Here is a 21,076-nt window from a genome sequence, read left to right as displayed (position 1 = left end):
TGCGGCAGACGACCCAGCTCCACACCATCCTATCAACACATGCATCTAGCACTTGCGTTTATTTATATGTTCATTTTTATGGAATTAACAAGAACATTGGCTCCTATCAATGTGTATCTGTCTAATCCAGGTGACAACAAGCCACACTTCATCCCAGGAATGATGGGCCCCTTCCTTGGCGTCACCCTGGTGCCTCAGACTGAGGTTCGAAATATTATGATCCCAATTTTCCATGACATGATGGATTGGGAGCAGAGGAAAAACGGCAACTTCAAACAGGTCATTATAAAATTTTTGTGTGAGCTTGACTGGCAGTTATTGCGATGAAAAATGGGCAGCTTTTCGTCACACGTAATGTACCCACATCTTTTGGCTGAATGTGTGTCTGTGTGTAGGTGGAAGCAGAGTTGATGGACAAACTGGACAGCATGGTGTCAGATGGGAAAGGGGATGATAATCACAGAGAGCTCTTCAGCCTTTTGTAAGCGTCCAACCTGTATTTAGAGAGTCTGTGAAGTGATACTGTAGAATAACGCTGCTCTCATAGTATTCCCCTCTAACATACTTCTCTGTGTTGTCTCACTCCAGGACCCAGCTGTTTGGTCCTTACCCAAGGTGAGGTGAAATGCCCTCGCGGCTAAGACTAAGAGGCATTTCGATTCATATCTGTTTACTTCCTGTGCCTGTCACCTTTTTTAACAACATCTCACTGTATTTTCTGTGCAGCCTGCTGGAGAAGATTGAGCAGGAGACCTGGAGAGAGACGGGGATCTCATTCGTCACATCAGTCACAAGACTTGTTGAGCGATTACTGGATTACAGGTGCGCTGAGATTAAGCTGCACATAAAAGCGCTAATGGTTTATGCCATGAAATTGCAGAGCAATGTCCTATTTTTATGTTTAGGGACTGCATGAAAGGAGATGAGATGGAGAACAAGAAAATTGGTGGTTCCGTCAACCTTATGGTGAGACATTTGTCATAACAAGTTTATGAATCTTTCCACAAATGGAATAAGATTTTAACCATTTGTTGTTATTCAATTTAACCCCAGAACTTCTACAAATCAGAGGTCAATAAGGAGGACATGTACATCCGTTACATTCACAAGCTGTGTGACCTGCATCTCCAAGCAGAGGACTTCACAGGTAACGGAGATACTGATTAATTCTCTCTGTGACTGTCGTAGAGGCTTTATTCTGGCTAAATTGGTGGGTTTTTTTGGCGAGCACAGGTTTTGTAGCTTTGCGAAGCCAGACTGTAGCAAAATGCTGGGCTGGCACTGAGAAGCAACAGATTTTTGCCTTGCCTTTGCCCTTTCGCTCTGCATGTGCTGCCTCCTTCCTTTCACTGCCTTTTACCAATAGAGGCACCAGGAGAGGAAATAGAATAGATGCAGTAGTTAAAGGCTTATGGTTGCAGGAGTGAAAACACGATATGTAAAGCAGAATCAAGGCTTTATTTGTTTCGTTTAAAGGCCCTGCACACCCATGGTCCACCCACACAGGTGATGTAACTTGTTTTAGCTGATTAAACGTTTAAACTGTATTTCATTTCCCATTTATTTCTTTGAAGAATAGGATAAGACATGTAAGTTTGACATGCCGAATCACAAGGCTCTCTGGTGTCCAGCATGTTTGATAGAGGGTGTGGAAAGACCGCTCATTCAGGAAATACTGACTGTTTATATCCTCTTTTATAACTGCCTGGCAAAATAATGCAAACAACAGAGAAGGAGGGATGCTGCTCGGCTTTTGTGAGTGCAGTGGCAAAGATAAATGATAAGCAGCTGCATAATTTACAACTTTGTGGACTGCTGTTGCCTGCCAGCTCCTGCAGTTTATAGGCACAACCTGACCCATGCTATTTTCCGTCCCACCTGCGTTTTGCTGCAGCATGCACGTAAATTTCTCCCGGTGAAATCTAGTTTGACTGGACCTTTAGGATTGTGTGGGCGAGTAGCGACTGTGTTTGATCCTCACTCTCCAGTTAATTTTGTTGCTCCCTTTAGGGTGGCACAAATGTTTATCATTAATCTTTATGATTTTTATTAGCACATGGAGCCCAGTGACCTCCCATACTTCCTTGCATAACTCTGCCGTTCTTCGGTCGGAGTAGAAATCAAAGCAGTGAGAGTAACTGAAAACATGTGTGAGTGTGCAGAGAGGTGACAGTTTTCACCTTTAACTTTTTGTCAGCAAAACAGTTTGTTGATAATCAAAATAAATACAGCAGACAAAAGTGGGGGCATCCTCTAAAATAATATAATGTAAACAGAGACTTCCAAGGAAGTGTAGAGACACTCTTGACAGGCTAAATCAAATGGCTAAATGTCACATAGAGATGCGTTGACATATGTGCTGGTAGTTTAACATTAGACTGTTGCTTGACAGTCTCCACTGGGTCTGAACATCAGCCCTTCCTGTTTCTTGTGATTATAGGATTTATGTTTAATTTGTCGATCGTACATTAGAAAAAGGCTAAACTGGTTATTTGGAGGTGGGCTACAGTAAATTTTAATCCGGTCTCGTAATGCCACTCTCAATCATGTGAGCAGGAAATTAGGGGAAGTTTTCGGTTTATGTAATTGTGTAAATGGCTTAAGTGTTCTTGCTTTACTCACATTATTGGCAGTGGCGGCTTTATCTTGTGCATGTAAACGGAGGCAAATATGACTAATTAAATGCAACCTTATTTGTCACTTACGTAAAACAAACAGCAGGCAGCTGGCAAGATAATTGAAACACATTTTAGTGTTCTGCAGAGTTGGCGTTGATTGCACGTTTTTATTGTGTGAATCATTGACAGCCTAAAAAAAAATAATACTAGAAGAAGAAAATAATAAAAGAATTCATCTTAGAAAGGGGGATATTTTATTTTTGGCTTTAGACTGCGGATGCAATGCATTCATTTTGTTGTAGTGTTTATTTTAGGGGTGAAACTATTGACTCTGTTCATTATTGTGATTAATCTGCTGCAATAAAATCAAATATGGTCGACTGAATAAACGTCCATAGTCTATTTATTATCCTTATTTATCTATTTTCACCTCTCGGGTATGTCATTTATTCACAATAAGTACCTTATATGTAACAGTAAAGAAAAAAAGAAAATACTAAAAAAGTACAATTAGTAAACACAAATTTCACAAAATAACTAATTAAATGAAATAAATTAGAACCTATTCATAATATATATATACATATATATATATATATTTCCCCTTTAACATCTTATTGTCCATCCAAAAACTCAGTTTTCACTTAAGGATTGTGAGAAAAACTGTAATAGGGACTGAGAGCAGATTTCAACTGTGCAGGTGCACTTTGCACCTCTGGCCACTAATATACCAAAACATGCTCGCCATGCTCCGGGCAACTTGTGCTTTATGCCACTGACTGCGCTTTGTGCCATATACCATCTGTCCACAAAAACTGTGGCCAGACTATACAAAGTGTTCAACATTTGTAGCTGTACCAGATAGCAGATAATCACAATGATAAACTTTTGTCCTGATGACCTGTAACTTGTGCCCCCTCGACAACAGAGGCAGCGTTCACTCTTCTGCTGTACTGGGAGCTGCTGCAGTGGGAGGACCGGCCCCTGAGGGATTTCCTCCACTACCCCTGTCAGAGCGAATGGCAGCGCAAGGAGAACCTGAGTCGTAAAATCCTCCACTACTTCAACAAGGGCAAGGCAAGTGAATTTTTATAGCTGTATCTCTCACTCCTATTTTGAGTAACTTCAAGCCAGTGTTTCAGGGGAATGTTAAAAGCCTATCATTTTCTGACCCACAGCAGCCTTTGGCTGTGCTGCAACTGACGCTCACACAGTAAAACATAAAAATGGAGGCAAGGCCAAGTTGACTTTATAGTGATGTACCGGTGTTCGTAGGTTTTTTTGCCGGGTAATTCACATCAGAAACTAAAGCAACTGAAAGTCACATTAAGTTTCATAGCCTTTTTAAATGTTTTTTTTTTCCCAAATAATGTTCAAGTGGCTGTTTGTTGTCATCAGCAGTGCAGCTGTTACCAAACATAATTACATTTTGCCCTCATTAACACTGGGAGTGAGACAGAATCTTTCAAAGTTTTTACAACGTTTTACATATTTTTGCCATCCCCCAGTGATTTTTAAAGCTCTGTTATCATGCATCCTTTTTCCATTCAATAGACAGTGGAAGAAATGAGACAATTACAGCGGCCCTGAACAAAAGGCCTCGCTGAGCAAACCAGAGTGCGGACTTTGTTTGTTTGAATGTTGATGCTGTTTCTGTTTGCTGGTCTTCTAGTGTGTGTTTTGTTCTGTTCTGTGGTGTCTTTGTATGTGGAATATAGAGGGTGCTGTGGAAAAGAATTTCCCCAAGGCGACAATAAAGTCTAAAGTCTAAATTACAAAAAAATATTTTTGAAAAATCATTCTAACATAATTTTCCGTATTAAAGCAAACTGAATATCCCTCAATAGAAATTCAAACATGTAGCCTCTGCCCACACCACAATACGACTCAGTAAAGGGTCAGATATCTGCTCAAATGTGATTTGCCTCTCCGAATGACATCTCTGGCTGGTATTCATCCACAAAATTAAATTAGTTGACTGGTCTCAGAGCTTTGGAGAGGACCATGCCCTCCGGACTTCGGAGCAGCTGAGAAGGAAATAAAAGTGGCCTCCTTCATTAACTCTGTGTCATCTCTAGTTTTTATTGCTGCTCTCGTTCCAGCAATAAGTACTGTACCTGTGGAATCTCCTCATCCTGGACAAAAAGAAATCTATATGTGCTTAAAGAGCCCAGTGAATTGATGGTGGGGAAATGATGTAGCAGCTGGAAAAACATTTATATACACAGTATAAACATGTGTATAATATGCAGTGTGTCATTTCCCTGCATTGTGACAGGTGTTAGTGAAACGGACTCCCTTATGTGAAAAAAGTAGCTTTATAAGGGCATTGCTCAAAATGGCTATTTTTCCCCCTGAAATTCTGCCCCTAATTCATGTAAAACATAACATCATTCATTAACTTTTCAAATAATAATAAACAAAATTATAAACACAGAATGAAATATAACCTGCAAGTAGCTTTTTTTTAGATCTTATTGGCACATCGTCTCTGTTGATGCTGTGCCAATAAGACATCATTGCTGCAGTATTACATCATTACTGTGGAATTTAAAGCAAACAGAGATGCATCTTGATGTTCACACAACTTCCAGAAAAGAAAGGAAAGGAAAAAAAAAAGAAAAAAGAAAGCCTTACATCAGATTGGCCTCTTTGCTGTGCTCACACACAGTTTGAGGCTCTATTGAATTCCAAATATGATATTCCTGCTTTTAGCTCTGACCTTTGGGATATAAATATAGCTCAGTAGGCAAAGAAGACTTGCACAGACTCTTATGAAGGTTTTTCTCCCTATTTTCAAATGATGGTGCCCCTTAAAGCTCAGATATATTCTTCTCACGGTCAGGATGCTACTTGATAAATCTGCCAGCTGTCAGTAATTCGCCTTGTAGCAAATTTACATTTGTAAATTTAACTTTATATTTTTTTGTATACCTCCTCAATTCAGAATGATTTAATGCTAGTCCCCCAAGGTTCTACAGTCTCACACAATGATTTGTCTTTATTATTAAGAATAAATATAAGCTTTAATGATTTCTTCCATTCTCTCTGTATCTCATTTCCAAATGACTTTGCAGTGCTGGGAATATGGAATCTCTCTCTGCCGGGAGCTGGCTTTCCAATACGAGACTTTATATGATTATCAGAGCCTCAGCTGGATACGGGTGAGTTACGTCTTGCAAGCTTCCTCTTTCTGCTTATTCAACAAGCATCATCTGTGATGTTTAAAGTTGAGATTCTCAGCTCCCACTTTCATTGTCATCCTTTTATGCGGCATGAAGTACATATTGCGTCAAACACAATGTGCTAATTACCTGTGCACACCCACGCTCATCAGGAAATGCAGAGGATTCAGTAATGTGTGTGATTAAATCATTATTCATCATGACTCTGCATGTTTATCCCTCTGTGACAGAAAATGGAGGCAGCCTACTATGACAACATCATTGAACAGCAGAGGATTGAACCAGAGTTCTTCCGAATGGGCTTCTATGGCAGGAAGTTTCCTTTCTTCCTCAGGGTAAGACTTATTAAATCTAGTCTCATCTTGTGTGTCCTGACACAGTTATGATTTATTCTGCTGATGCGGACAGCTGCACTGCTCCTTCATGCTTCAGCAGGAGACAGTGTCAGCAACTGTACCTTGTGCAAGACGGAAATATGAGATGCTGAAAATTGGACAAAATGAATGACTGTAACTGTCCAAGCTGTCTCGTGCAATTTCCTAATTACCAATATGTTATGTACAGTGTAGTAAATTGAACCAGTTTAGTACCTTGAGGCCTCTGGTTTGTGGCAGGATGTGATATGATGATACAATAACACGACTCAAAAAGGTGGAGCTAATTCAAGATTAGGAGTTGTGTTGTCCCTCTATTAGCCATGTTGGCTTTTGACATACTGCATCTCATCATAATCTCAATTTTATTTAGTGGGTTATTGAACCAAGTTACCCAGTTTTCATGTGCAGAAAAGTAAATATGCAATTTGTTGTTGATTATTCCTAATATATTTAACTAAAATAGCTAAATCAATATTTTTGTTGTAACGATGTATTAAATGACAATGTAAAAACAATGTGACAAGAGGTTGCTTGTAGTGATGACCCTACAGTGGATTATGGACTGGATCTGTAGCTCCCCTTTGCTTCACGGAGCTTTACGGTGATTTTCAGCCCCTTCTTTAGCTGTAAAGCTGCAACTTTACTGTTTTAGCTCAACATCACTGCTCTCTTAGCATCATTTTTGGCCACAGCTTAAATTAAAAAAAGCCCCAAAAACCCACTGTCCACAACCTAGTCATCTCCAAATGGCAGAAAGACACATAGTGGACCGAAGAAGAGCCAGACATTTCCCTCAGGATTCGGTAGAGACCATACAGAGAGCTAAAAGAGAGAGAATACAAGACATTTGCCAGAAACATGACTCCAAATAGATAATAATGTTGCTGGATGTGTATATAAGCAACTTTGAGCTAAAAAGTTAGAAATATGTCACTGTTGTGGTCACAAGTCGTTTCCATGAATTTCCCCAAAACCAGTTATTGTGCAATTAAGGCACCAAGAGATGTGACATATTATTCAGCAGGACTGCATCCCCCCTCATAACTTTTTATCCACTTGTATTAAAACAAATAAAGTTGTACAATTGATACAAAAACAGCTAGTGCTACTAAAACTAAAACATTTAAAACAAATCCAGAGCACTAGTTCACTAGAGATCTCAAAGTCACCGTCAGCTTAAATTAATGCATCTGTTGTCCTCCCCTCTCTGCAGAACAAGGAGTTTGTCTGTCGTGGTTATGACTATGAACGCCTCGAGGACTTCCAGCAAAGGATGCTAGGGGAATTTCCACAAGCCATCGCCATGCAGCATCCCAACCAACCTGACGACACCATCCTGCAGAGTGACGCTCAGTGTATCCTAATCAGCTAACATGACTAAAGGACATCGTTCTCTGACTTTTTTTTGTCTTTTTCTTTCAAACTAAAAGATATTCAGTGTCTAGTGATATAAAAACAAATCCTCACATTTGAGAAGGCGGAACTAGTAAATTTTTGGCACTTTTGCTTGATAAATGACATGACTGATTAATTGATCATTAAAATTGTTAATTTAAACATCTAATTGTTTCAGTATTGCAGCTTGTTGTTTACATGTGTGTTAGAGATTGTTACAGATCAATGGTTGACATTGATTTCCAGAGTCAGACAGTGAGAGCAAACACTCTCTGTAAGCATTTCCTTTGAATGTCCCTCTTCCTCCTCTGTGAATATACATGTCTGTCTGCCCGTCTGTCACTTCCTTGACACTCGCCTTCTAGACTTGCAGATCTATGCGGTGACTCCAGTGTCAGACATCTCTGATGTGCCTCAGCTGGAGCGTGTGCCCGAGAGGATCAAGAGCTTCTACCGCATAAACAATGTCAGCCGCTTCCACTATGACAGGCCTTTCCACAAGGGGCCCAAGGACCGCGAGAACGAGTTCAGGGTACGGTGAGCCAGCAGTGCCACTCTCAGTTCGTTTCTGCTTCACAGTTTAGTGTTTTTCAAAGAAATTTTGAATTTTGATGTAACACTAGTTAAAAGCATGAATTGGATCAAAAGCTGGGGAAACTACAGTTGGATTCAGACAGTGATTTTTTTAAAAATCCTTTTAAGTGATATAAGTCAGGTCAGTTTTATTTATAAATCGCAGATTTGCCTCATAGGGCTTTACAATCTGTACAATACACAACATCCTCTGTCCTTAAACCCTTGACAGACACACAACAGATATAATTTGTACAGAACAGACCTACACAGCAAAATTATAGCATGGATGATCACAATGACAAAGTTATAAATAGATTATAAACATGAAGAACCTTGATCCAGGAGGACAGCAAACAATTTGCAGCTTCCAAAAACACATAGGGCTCGAGTCACATGACCCCTCTCCGGCACGGAGACCTTGAAAGAGGAGACACCGCAGAAACACACAAGAGGCAGAGCTCAAGCATACTATTCACAGAGATAGGGGAAAGGAAACAAACACCCAGAAGGAAAGATGGATAGAGAGAAAAGAAGAGGCTGAATGTCCTGGAGGACAAAGAACCAGACACAAACATCTGGATAGAGGCGCAGTCGGAGAGAGACAGAGGTCCCAGGATGGCTGGTGATGCAGCACAAACAGGCCTAAGTGAAAAGAAAGGACAAGGGGGAAAAATAGTAAGAGAGAGAGGGAGGAGAGATGGGGAGGAAAAGAGAGAGATAAGCACAGTTTGTATGTAATGCGCTTGTGGGAGATCAAACAAACAGTGGGCTAGAGAGATGAAGACAGAGATGGTTTTCAAAAGATTCACAATATTCTCGTCAGCAGGACAAACATGGACTTTATGTATGAGGTTTAATAGATGAATTGAGACTTAGAGGAAATGAAGGTTTAAGGTGATCAGACAGGTATGAAGGGGTTTGTCCATTTACAGCAGAAGCACATTTAAGTCTGCTAGTCTGAAGTTAAAGTTTGTGTCAAATGGTAAATGTTCTAGTTTTATTTCAAAATCTTGGCTTTTTTTAGTGATCTTAAATAAAATCTGGTGAGCTAAACATCAGAGTGACATCAGGAGTGTCGGAACATCACAGGGATGTTACAATAAAATCACATTCACTGGCATGTTTTTGGAAACTTTTTCCTTGCAATATTAGATCCTCCGTAAGCCTTAGGCAAGTATGTTGTCTCATGCTTTGTTCCTTGTGTAGCAGTCTTTGTAAATGTAGCCTACAGTAGTCTCTGTCTTAACTCCAGGTGCATTAGCCATAAACACTGCAAAATGTTGTCATGTGGCAAGAGAAAAAATTTGCCAAAATCATGACGACATAGCAGTGCTGCTAAAACTACAACCTGCTGGGCTTTGGAGACTTGGACCAGACATTATACTGTACTGTAGTTTCCACTGACCCGCTAACCTGAATTTGGAATCAAACCACACCAGCACTTTTACTCTTTACTGAACTGACCTACATGCTGCACTAAAAGGCATAATTTTTTTTAGTCTGCTTATTTATCTACCTCAGTTCTCCTCCACACCTTCATGCTGTTACCAGATGTGGTTGGTAACAGACTGCATAACCTCTCTGTTCTCTGTCTGCATGTTTAACAGAGTCTGTGGATTGAGAGAACAACGCTGATCCTCTCCCGTCCTCTCCCTGGGATCTCCCGCTGGGCGGAGGTGGAAAGGAGAGAAGTGGTGAGGAGCTTAAACATTCATTCTCTATCATCACATGCTTCACATACGGCCTCCTGAGGGATGCTAAACAGTTTTTTTCTGATGCAAAGTCACCATGGCAGCCATGCTTCTGAGGGAGTATGAAATGTGTTTATATACACATACTTCACCCCCTTTTATCGTGGATTAGAGTGAGTGTGTATATTTATTCCCAGGTTGAGGTGAGCCCTCTGGAGAATGCCATTTATGTGGTGGAGAATAAGACCCAGGAGCTGCGGACTCTGATCAGCCAGTACCAACACAGACAGCATCATGGCAACATCAACCCGCTCAGCATGTGCCTAAATGGGGTCATAGATGCTGCTGTGAACGGAGGCATTGCCAGATATCAGGAGGTAGAGAGAAGGGAATATGTGGATTTGTTGAATTTGATTCATGGATCGAATTGGTGTTGCGAGAGATCCTCATCTTTTGATTCATCCACTTCTACAACAGGCCTTCTTTGATAAGGACTATATCAGCAGTCACCCAGAGGACGCAGAGAGGATCACACATCTGAAGGATTTGATGCAGGAACAGGTCAGACTCAGCTTTGAACTTCATGTGTGTAACTGCTTGTTAAACGGACTCACACGATAATCTTAAATGCTTTTCCCTCTGATTTGCCGTAACAGGTGCACATTCTTGGAGTGGGGCTGGCTGTTCATGAGAAGCTGGTACATCCAGAGATGCGTCCCCTGCACAAAAAGCTTGTAGACCAGTTCCACATGATGAGGACAGGTTTACATCATGTGAGTAGTCCCACATGTGGCCCAGTTCTTACTGTCAAACACACACATTTCCATTTTAGCAGTTTCTGTTTCCATGTGGGTGATAAAGTCACGTGTATGTGGTTGTATATGTGCAAATGTTTTAGTGCATGTGTGCGCAGTGTAAATATTCAGAGCAGTATATGGTTGGGACCCTGCAGGGTGTGCCCGGAGTGGATCGATTCGGCCCTGCGGGCTGCCAAGGTGTCAATTCTCCCAGAGGCATCCTCTCGTCCCACAACCACATGAGCCCTGAGAGCGTGCGCCTCATGCACAGACACAGGTCAGTCAGTCACCACTAGAACAACACAGGCTAGTAAAGATGTTCTCTCTTCCCCAAAACGTTGTAAAAACAGGTTTAGCTGCACAGGTTTTATAGGTAAACACACACAACACTCGCTCAACATTGTCTCTGTCCTGCAGCCCTCTGAACCTTCAGGGTTCGATCCGTCACTCGTCCTCCTCCCTGTCCTCCCACACATCGAGTGAGGCAGGGAACCTCGTCATAATGACTGACAGCCTGATGGGGGAGCACCCTGAGGAGGCGTTACACATGCAGGTAAGGCTTGAATGAATAAATACATAAATAAATGAAGAAACACTGGCAAGAATGGAGTGAAAATGGTATGAATCTGTATTGCACATTATAATCATTAGCTTCATGTCTGATAAATAAAATATAACAGGCAGATACACCAAGTAAAGCAAAGATACTTTTCTATTTTCTGCTTTTAAATTTTTTTTTGTCATATATAAAACATATTTTGTTTTGCAGCCTAGCCCCTCCTCCTCCAGCCTGAGCTCCATCCGCTCCAACTCTTCCCAGATTATTAACTCTGCCCCCTCAAGTGCCAGAGGTTAGTAACACAGCCGCAGAGAGTCACACCAGAGGTGGACAAAGAGACTGAAATGACTGTACACTGCCCCACCTTAAAATTTCTCTTCCTGTGAATCTTTTATGACCTTATGAAGGTTTTCTCAATCACAGATGCATGAGAAGTAGAAAATATCTTTTATAGATATCTTGTAAAATTATATTCAGGAGCAAAACCTAAAATACCTGCATTTGTAGGACAACAAGGCATCTCTGTTACATATAATGAACTTGCTGCAAGTATAAGTAGTACATTTTTATGTCATGTTCGTGTCCAGGCTCTCCGTCCCTGCCTGATAAGGCCAAACACAACAGGGAGGTGATGATACTGTTGCCTTCTCATCGTGAGAGGGCCAACAACTCCATGTACTACAGCATGACAGAGAACGGACAGGTAGGACACATCCACAGCGCCATAATGGTGCATCAATGCGCAAAATGTAAAATATATATAAGTGACCACACTGTTTAAGAATTTATAACTTTTTCCATGTATTAAAACAAAGATGTCAGTAGCTTATATTTATTGACTGTGGCTTTTTACAGAACAACCACATGCAGCGTGCCTTACTTCAGCAAGTTAGCCCCTGTAAGCCGTGTGCTGACCCTCACATGAATCTACCAGAGAAAGGTAACATGCAAGCAAGTTGAAACGTACAGTATTATGCGCATGAGATTCACCACAGTGTATGCTGACATGTTTATGTATTCCCCCTCCAGTCTTTCCTAACAATCCCAGCAGCTGGAGTCTGGATGGTGAGAACAGGGAGCAGGTGTCCTACATGCCAGCCTCTACTGGAGGGGTAATCATGCCCCCTGTCCCACCCAGGTCCTTCCCACCAGGTACTTTCTCCTTCACGCTTATGGTTTTATATGGTGTTGAGAACACAGATTTTGATTTATTTCACTTTTCACTCGCAATTGTCAGCTAACGAACTGGCCCAGCTGATTGTCAGTGAGGTTATTGAGGCAAAACCTGAGCTTGTGAGATGTGGGCTGGTTATTTTGTGCAATAATCAGCATCTTAGATTTATCTATGCAGTAATCATCATTTTGAATTTATGTTTCATTTATATGTTATTTTTATTCTTATTAATTGTATATACTCTGTATATACAGACAGTTGTTATTCTATTTTGTTGTATTCCTATATTTCTCTTGTGTTTCTCTGTATCAGAGCATCTGTAACACCCAAATTCACCCCCGCTGATAAATAAAGTATTTCTGATTCTGATTCTGATGTTAGACTATTTTACTTAAGACCTTTTAAACAGTGTGTAAATAATGATCTCCTCATATGAATTACACATTGCAGGACACTTCCTGATGCACTGTGATACATTTCACCACCAGAACAGCGACCCTCCCCCTGCTCTACCTGTCCGATCACTTCGAAAGGTTCGTCTGTCAGAGAAATACTCTATGTATCGTCATGACAACAGAATTTGGACTTCGTGACAGATAAAGTATCAGACGTAAAGAGATTTGTAGCAAATTTTTGCAGTATAAAAATTGGCTCCTGCAACTGCTTTATTATTTCAAATGACATTATTATATTTTTGATACTGATGCAGCAATATGTAAGCAGCATTTTACTGCTGTAGCTGGTGGAGGTACAGCAGGTGTCATCTACTTTATATACTGTTAGATAGTTTAAACTAAACCTTAAGGGCGAGAAGATAAATCTGAGAGGTTGTGACATGAATAGAAAAGGAGAAAAAAAGTAGTAGAAAATGGAAATACTCTAGTAAAGAACAAGTATCTCATATTATGCTCAAGCACAATGCATGAGTGAATGCACTCAGTTATCTTCCACCACTGTTGATGTGTTCGTGTTCAGTTGACTCCACTGAATTTTGTACAGACTGCTGCAGTCCATTGTTGTAGTTTGCATCCCCTCTCCCACTTTTCTTCCTCCTCCTGCTGCTGCTTTTTCCTTTTTGTTCCCCTCCTCTCCTTGTTCCTCTTTATTTAAATGTACATTAACGCCTCATGTAGATATGATGCTGAAATGGTTATTATAGCTTTGGAAAAAACATTCTGAAACTTTTGTCATGGTAACCCTGTCTTCACAGAAGCTCCTATTATCTCAGTTGCCAGCTCCCACACATTGTCTTCACTTACAGTCAATTTATTAATATACACTATTGCAGTGCCTGATGACTGAGTGCAGACAAGGGATTTTTTCACTCCAATTGTCAGGTCATAATCACAAAGCAGTATTCAAGTTCCTGTTTGAAGACGGTGTCACAATGATGAGCTAGTTGTTGGGTCTTTAATTCTTTCATTTCATTGTATAAAACTTGTATTTCTAATATTTCTGACAGCATGTGAAGGTGAAGATGCAGCTTGTTGTTACAACACTAGACACTCTGTCCTTTACAGTAGATCAAGAGAAATACACCCATGACACCCACTGTCTCTCTGACTCTTTCCCTTGCCAGTCTCCTCTCCACCCGATCCCTGGCTCCCCCACCAGTCCTCAGTCAGCTTTGGGCGGCAGTAACTCCACCCTGTCGGGCAGCGCCAGCAGTGGGGTGTCCTCTCTGAGTGAGAGTAACTTCGGAGGCCAGTATCCAGACCCTGGCCCTATCAGGAACGACGCCTTGGAGCCTCTTCCCAGTCACCTGTGGTCCCCCCCTGACGAGTACCTGCCCTCTCCCTACCTGCACATCCACTACGGCGGCCCAGAGATCGACTCTGTGGACCCGGTCCGCCCCTTCCACTACCGCAGCCCCGCCTCACACCCCCACACTCACCCGCATCCTCATGCTCATGCCCACCCTGGGCTGGACAGCCACTCTCATGGGCCTCCGCCTCACCACCACCCTCCCGTTCACGGCCCTCACCACATCCCTTACCGCAGGCCTCAGCCTCCAGCCGTGCCACCTAAACCCTACCTGAGAGAGGGCTGCATCCCTGAAGAGGAGCTGCCGCCTCAGCCCATCCCGCTGCCCCGCAGGATCTTCCACTCCCCTCACGGTCACAGAGAAGACCAGGGGAAACACGCCTGGGAGCAGTGCATCAGCGAGGAGCACGAGGAGACACAGTGATGAGGAGGCTCCAGCTATATTTAACTCAGAGCTTTTTTCTCCTTGTCCTCTTCCCTTCATTTGCACTGGGTTAAAGAAAGCAGGAATAGAAAGAGTCTTTTGTGGAGCTGTTGAGTGTTTTCAGTTGTCCTCTGTGATTTAATGCCAGTGCACATGAAGGGAAGAAAAGAAGGATCCTCTATGAATCTACAGAAACTACAGGCACAACTGCCATCACTGCTCCGTGTGGCCTCTTAGATATAATTAAAAGAAAATTATCTGTTGAACAATGAGACAGACCATCTTTGTTCAGAAATTGATATTGATTGTACACACTTGTACAACTCGTCTGTGAGCATGTTTTTTTCATTTGAGAATAATACGACGACAGTTTTGTGAAATATGACAACCATGGTCATAACCAACATGACCCCAGGTGCAGTATAAGCTCTGAACTCCCTTAGTTTTGCTTTTCATGTCATTTTCACAACACAAGGCAACAACAGAAGGTTATTATTGACAGTGAAGTGACTTCTCTGCTTTCAATGCTTCATATATATGAATTCTTATTTTGATAAATAAATACATTATACAAAATACATTATAGTGTTTTCAAAGGCTTATGTCCATTATGTTTTTCAAAACACTGTTAAGTGCTCCTTAATAGTGAATCATATCAAATGGCGCACTCTAATATGTGTTGCTGCCGGGCTGTCATAAACCGCAGGTCTCTAAGGTTGGACTCGCAGCTCTCCTCTTGGATCGGCATCTCAAGGGACATGAACTTCAGTCGCTGACAATTTCCCATCCGTACCATGCGTATGGAAACTTACGTGAATGTATTCAGATGAGATGTTCTATTTGTATTGCAAAAGCTGCAATGCTGGTTTTCGTTTAAGTGCTTTAAGTTTAGTCTATGTTGAAGAAGTCTCTATTTGTCTCTTTTGTGTGACAAAGATATCTCGAGAGGAAGACTGAGGGGAAAGTGAGGACAATGACAGACAGGTCCTACACCTGTCATGTTTCATGTTCACGGTGAATGAAGAAGGGATGGAAGGAGAACTCTCCACACCTCAACCACCTGCTGGACACTGAACACCAACACCATTCTCTCTCTCTTTCTCCCTCCATCTTTTTCCTTCTCTGTATGGTTGTCAGACCATATTAAGCAGTGAGGGCTGAACCTGGACAGCTGCAGTGGCATTGCGTTGCGTCTGATGACACTGTCTAGACCCCGGCCAGCTGAGTTGCCAGTTGAGGAGCCTACTCAGACAGCGTTGGAATCGCCTACCTGCCTTAAGTGCACTCAAATGCAGTTTGACCTCTCATCCGGACTGTGAGAAGCTCATTTAGCCACTCTCCTTTTCATTCTGTTCACTATACGCTCCCTGAAGGAAAAAAAATAGATATCTACCTAGTGATGTTTTTGTATGGTTTCGTCCCGCTTTGGTTTCAGATTGTCGTTTGGTTTGTAGCGCTAATATTTCTTATTCTGCCTGCGGCTCTTTCTCAATCAACTTCTGTTGTGTGAAAACTAATGATGTGTTTCAGAAGAAGGCTGAAGCTCGGACTGAGAGAGGTTTACTTTTTGTGCAGCATCGCTTATTGCGATGTAGTGGGTTGGAAGGATATAGCTAATATTTTAACAATTACTTGTTTTCCTGGTTGTTTTTTTTTTTTTTTGCAGGTGGATGCTTTGTGTTACTGTACATCAAGTTGTCAGCTGACTAGACAACATCTATTTTTGTATGTGAGATCATCAGTTGTGTGAACATATTTCAGAATTAGTACCAAGACAGAAGGACCATGTACTGCATAAGCTGCTGTACTTTGTATGGAGGTGAACCTGAGGTTAGATATATACAGTATGTGAGTATCCCTTGTGAGCTTGGTGGCACTGAGGATAACTGGTGACTGAAGTGATACTCAAAATATAGGTACAATAGAATTTTTCAATGTAAATTCTGTTATTGTACATACAGCAGTATTGTGAAATATTTTTGAGAATTATTGCAGACGCCCCAAAAAGGTTTATCGTTGTTTTGTGTATATACATGTACTCCAGAGATCAATGTAATTGATAAATATCTATAATCAGTGTTTGAAAAAGGACAAATCCATTAGACTGTGGCTGTCTCCACCGTTCTTGACTATGAGTCTTCTCATATAAATACTTTATACACTTTTCAATGTGCTTTCCTGTACATATGGTGTTAGCATGAACAAATAGTGTTTGGTTGTAAAAGTGGTTTTCCTACTCCCATAACTGCTGTGGTATGGAATTCATTAACGATGCCAAACATTAAAGACAATCTTTTATCAGCTCTAACTCTTCCTCCTTACCTTTGCTGTGATTGGTGGAGCAGTATGTCAAATGGACAGTAGAGGGCGCTGTTTGTCATGAAACTACTTTAATCAGTTACCAAAATGGTGAGAATGCAGTTTGCGTGCACTGTTTTGTGTGTGTGTGAGTGTGAACCTCAAGCGTGGAAGCATTAAGATATTCTGCAGATAGTTATCACCTGAATCTGCAGCCTCTCTGGGCTTTACAGAGCTTCGCTCTTAATTTCAGCTCATTATTTAGCTGTTTGGACATTTCTGTTTTGGTTCACTCTCATCACTCTTATAGTGTCAATTTCAGAGAAAAAGCTCAAAAAACGCTGATGTACCCTCCCTGCTCATCACCAAAATGCAGACAGACACAGTTGGAGACTATCTGATGAACGTACTAGAGCATTTAGCACCTAAATGGACAGATGTTTCCCTCAGTAGTTGGTAGGGACCAAAAACAGAGCTAAAAGAGAGAGAATATTGGACTTACATTCATCAAACGAACGAAACACGACTCCAAATGACTGATAATGTTGCACCATAACCATAATTAATTGCCATATCTAACTTAGAAGGTGATGATATGATCATTTTATTTCGCAATTTTTTTCTGCTGCCCAAACAAAATCATTTGCAGGTGTAAGTCAAAGTAGAAATGCAGTTTCTGAAAATACACTAGTGCAAGTAGATGTACTGCATTTGAAATTTATCTTGAGATAAAAATATTTTATTAAATTTAAGATAAAATTACAGATTCATCAGAAGCACAGTATACTTAAACAATTAAAAGTAGAATTATTTGCTATACAATAGAAATATATTTAAATAGTTTTACTATATTAGCAGCATTTTAGTTTATTTGTCAGGGTGGATATCATATGATGTTACTTTACTCATCAAATAAAGGTTTGATGATTGAAAAGTGATGAATGACTTTAGCAGTGAAGCAAATGGTGTGAAGTAAAAATCAAAATATTTCCATGACATGTAGTGGAAGATACAGATTGATAAGTGGCTCAAAATGGAAATATACAAGTTAAGTACAAGTACCTCTGAATTATACTTAAGTAGGCAACAGTGTGTAGTTACATTCTGCCACTGAAGTGCTTAAAGTGTGTGTGAGTTTGTGTCTGTGAGTGTGTGCATGTGAGTGTGTGTGTACCCCTAGGTCCACCACAGAAGAAAAGAGGAGAGAAAAAAAGAGAAACTCTTCAGCGGCAGTGACAGCTGAGGTCCATGCTCTCGCCAGCTCGAGTGCCACACTGTCACTAACATCATACTTTGATATTCAAATGAAACATATCGTTTTGTTTGGCATATGGTAATACAGCTGGAGTTTTGGGAAGTTTTATTTCTTCATATGAGGAAAAAAAAGATCATGGTCGGTATTATAAATAAAAGTGAGTGTATCAAGACCATGGATCTGCTTCGAAGTCGGTACGCAATCTCAGTAATGAGTACTGATGTGCGGCCTACAGGTGGCACAAGTGACCCATTGAGACTAGCAATAAACTAATCCGTTTGAAAACACAGCATAGCACACATCATCATCATCATCAAAGTAGAATCGCTACGTTGAAAAATGCTATTTTAGCTCATTTAGTAGCATTATGGATGAACCGTTTATTTTCCTTTAATGTTAAAACATTCAATTATTATTGGATTCAATAGATTCAGAAGTGCTGTAAAGAAAGGGACCGACAGACAGACAGACAGACAGACAGACACACACACACACACACACACACACACACACACAGACAGACACACAGACATTGAAAAGGCCTTTCATGCCATCAAAAAAGAGAATCAAAAATCTCAAGGTTCCCCCGTGTCATATTTTAGCCTTGCCTCTCATTGGACTTGAGCTGAATAGCACTGAAAATGTAGATGTGAGCTGTGTGTCTGTTTGAAAGCGAATGTCTTTGGCAACAATGAGGACTGTGCACTCTCTGTGTCTCCATGATGCAGTCACAGAAAAAAAAGAGAAGAGTTAGGATGAAAGGATCCTAGCTGTCTCTCCAGAGGATGATGATGATGCTGTGGTGCATGCTGATGCAGATACTGAATTTTTACAGCATCATTGTGGCTCCTCTCATCTGTCTTCCCCCCAAACTTGTGTGTTGTAAAGCCTCACTATATGTTGTCTTGAGGGACTTGCAATGAGGGAATTCGGTATAATAATGTGCTCTCCAGACAGAACGGTGTCTTATTTCTGTACCTGTTTTTTGTTTGTGCACTGCACACTTGCATGCATGTCAGCGCATTGCTTGGCATGCAGGCAAAGCTCTTTTCTCTTCTGGGGTTGCTCTGTCTCATTTTGCCATTATTGTTTGGGGCGCAAGAGCACAATGATGTGAAAAGCATCTCTCATAAATTCTGGCAGCTAGAATGACAAGCTGCCATCCAGCCTGTATTTGGAAGAAAACAAAAATAACCTGGATCTGGCATTGCATCTCTTTGTGTATGCTGCTTCCTCCTGAATGTGTGCTCTTGTGCTGCTATATTAATGTGACAGTGATTTGGTTCAAAAGCTGTGTCTACTGTTTGAATGCCTTTGAAGCAAATGAACAGACTGATTTTGTGCACCAGTGTGCTGCAAATAAAAGTACAAAAAACCAGATAAAAACTGGGAGACAAATACATCAGGAAACAAAGACTTTTAATAAATGAAACAATACTAATAAATAAAGATTAAACAAGTTGCACATTCAAAATAAAATCCAACAAATCGAACATAACACTGAACAGTACAGTACCATAGCACAGATTATTAAAAAAAAAAAATCCCTACCCCCCCAAACATTTACAAATTTTCTTAAAAACTTCAAGAGGCAAACATGGACATTGTATAAAAGCATCATACAGTAGAGCATTTGTCATCTGAGTATAATTTACAAATTTATTGAAGGATAAATACTTATAGCTGATCTCTAACTTGAGATACACATGTGAAAACTGTTATTTAAACATGTATTTCTCAGGTGAGGTTCCAGCCCTTCTTTTAGTGATCAATAACAGTGATGAGGTGACGATGAAAGCAGTCCAACAAATCATGGGAAACTCACAAATTATTTATAACTGTAAATAACTTTTAATAGCTTTATCCACCTCTCCATTGGTCTCTTCTCTGTTGGTGCATCATAGAATAAAAGTCAAAGAGCATCTCTGCCAGCGGATATGGCTACATCAGGCGTTTGTGGAAGAACACTGCAGCTGTCCTTCATCTGACTCTCCAGACTCAGAGGCTACATCAGTAAGGAGCAAACTTCTGTCTCTCTGGCTTTTTGATGCAGTTGGCTGAGGAGATTTTGGCGGTGTAGGCGGCCAGAGTGGTGTGGGAGGGTGCTGCAGTGACGGCCACGGTGGGGGCAGGGCTGGACAGAGTCAGAAAGGGGACGGACTTCACCCCCAGCAGGCCGGAGAGGGGCATGGCACCGTAAGGGGTGCCCAGCATATGAGCCGGGGTCAGCGCGCTAACGGCAGCCAGGGTGGGTGCAGGGGAGGCAGCTGGGGAGGCTGGCTGGGTGAAGGCCATGTTGAGGTCGACCGGCGCTGCCATGGTGGCTGCCTGGGCCGTGGATTTGGCTGTCTCTAAACTATGAGGGCAGATGTAGGAGGGAGGACAGGGAGATATGGCGAGAGGACAGGGAATGAAGATTATGAGGATTATACTGTTGCTGCAACACTGGGTGAAGTTCCTTAAAAATTATTAAAGGGGAACTCCACGGATTTTACACATCAAAGTCTGTTTACAGATCTTTTGTGGCTCCAGAGGCGGTTCAAGTTATGTCAGTTGCCTCAAGTATGTCAGCTGACAAGATGGAAAATGGAAAAAAAAATCCTGGAGTTTGGAATTAGATAGAAGTGAGGTCACCAGACGTCTGTAGCTCACTGCTCATCTCTGCTTGAGGTTAGCAGCTAGATATTTTTGGTAATGTAATTGAGGCACCACGTATTGACAAGGAGGAAGAATGCATGGAATAAATAAGATAATGTATCTGGTTCGTCAGTTTAACTGACCATTGTGAGACAATGTTATAGGGACACAGCCCTCTTTTAAAATATGTCAGAGCTATAGACCAGTTAAAATGAACACATGGTTGTTGGAGTTGTAAAAATGAAGCAGGTACTTCAGCTCTATACTTGATGACATTTCCTAATCTTATGATAATACCTTTTACCTTATGATAAAACTCTGAATTC

The 21,076-nt window shown here is 41.2% G+C and overlaps 2 protein-coding genes across 2 annotated transcripts in view; one reads left to right on the top strand and one right to left on the bottom strand.

The window, feature by feature from the left end:
* Positions 1–14,750, top strand: part of LOC139209618 (dedicator of cytokinesis protein 3-like) — a 47,063-nt gene extending 32,313 nt beyond the window's left edge. Inside the window, exons 32-54 of the mRNA XM_070839404.1 lie at positions 131–279; positions 396–481; positions 589–615; positions 727–822; positions 906–966; positions 1,054–1,147; positions 3,547–3,695; positions 5,696–5,782; positions 6,034–6,138; positions 7,394–7,535; positions 7,941–8,107; positions 9,759–9,845; positions 10,040–10,219; positions 10,320–10,403; positions 10,499–10,615; positions 10,774–10,916; positions 11,057–11,192; positions 11,409–11,490; positions 11,786–11,901; positions 12,054–12,138; positions 12,228–12,350; positions 12,823–12,905; positions 13,952–14,750. Of these exons, the coding sequence (XP_070695505.1) occupies positions 131–279; positions 396–481; positions 589–615; positions 727–822; positions 906–966; positions 1,054–1,147; positions 3,547–3,695; positions 5,696–5,782; positions 6,034–6,138; positions 7,394–7,535; positions 7,941–8,107; positions 9,759–9,845; positions 10,040–10,219; positions 10,320–10,403; positions 10,499–10,615; positions 10,774–10,916; positions 11,057–11,192; positions 11,409–11,490; positions 11,786–11,901; positions 12,054–12,138; positions 12,228–12,350; positions 12,823–12,905; positions 13,952–14,560 (3,008 nt within the window). The 3' untranslated portion in view covers positions 14,561–14,750. The remainder of the gene's footprint in view (positions 1–130; positions 280–395; positions 482–588; positions 616–726; positions 823–905; positions 967–1,053; positions 1,148–3,546; positions 3,696–5,695; positions 5,783–6,033; positions 6,139–7,393; positions 7,536–7,940; positions 8,108–9,758; positions 9,846–10,039; positions 10,220–10,319; positions 10,404–10,498; positions 10,616–10,773; positions 10,917–11,056; positions 11,193–11,408; positions 11,491–11,785; positions 11,902–12,053; positions 12,139–12,227; positions 12,351–12,822; positions 12,906–13,951) is intronic.
* Positions 14,751–19,569: 4,819 nt separating this feature from the next.
* Positions 19,570–21,076, bottom strand: part of LOC139209453 (poly(rC)-binding protein 4-like) — a 31,468-nt gene continuing 29,961 nt past the window's right edge. Inside the window, exon 14 of the mRNA XM_070839171.1 lies at positions 19,570–20,469. Within this exon, the coding sequence (XP_070695272.1) occupies positions 20,124–20,469 (346 nt within the window). The 3' untranslated portion in view covers positions 19,570–20,123. The remainder of the gene's footprint in view (positions 20,470–21,076) is intronic.

The sequence above is a fragment of the Pempheris klunzingeri genome, chromosome 11 (assembly GCF_042242105.1).
Source record: "Pempheris klunzingeri isolate RE-2024b chromosome 11, fPemKlu1.hap1, whole genome shotgun sequence".
In the NCBI taxonomy this organism is placed as follows: Eukaryota; Metazoa; Chordata; class Actinopteri; order Acropomatiformes; family Pempheridae; genus Pempheris; species Pempheris klunzingeri.
This window is presented reverse-complemented; position numbering and strand designations above follow the sequence as displayed.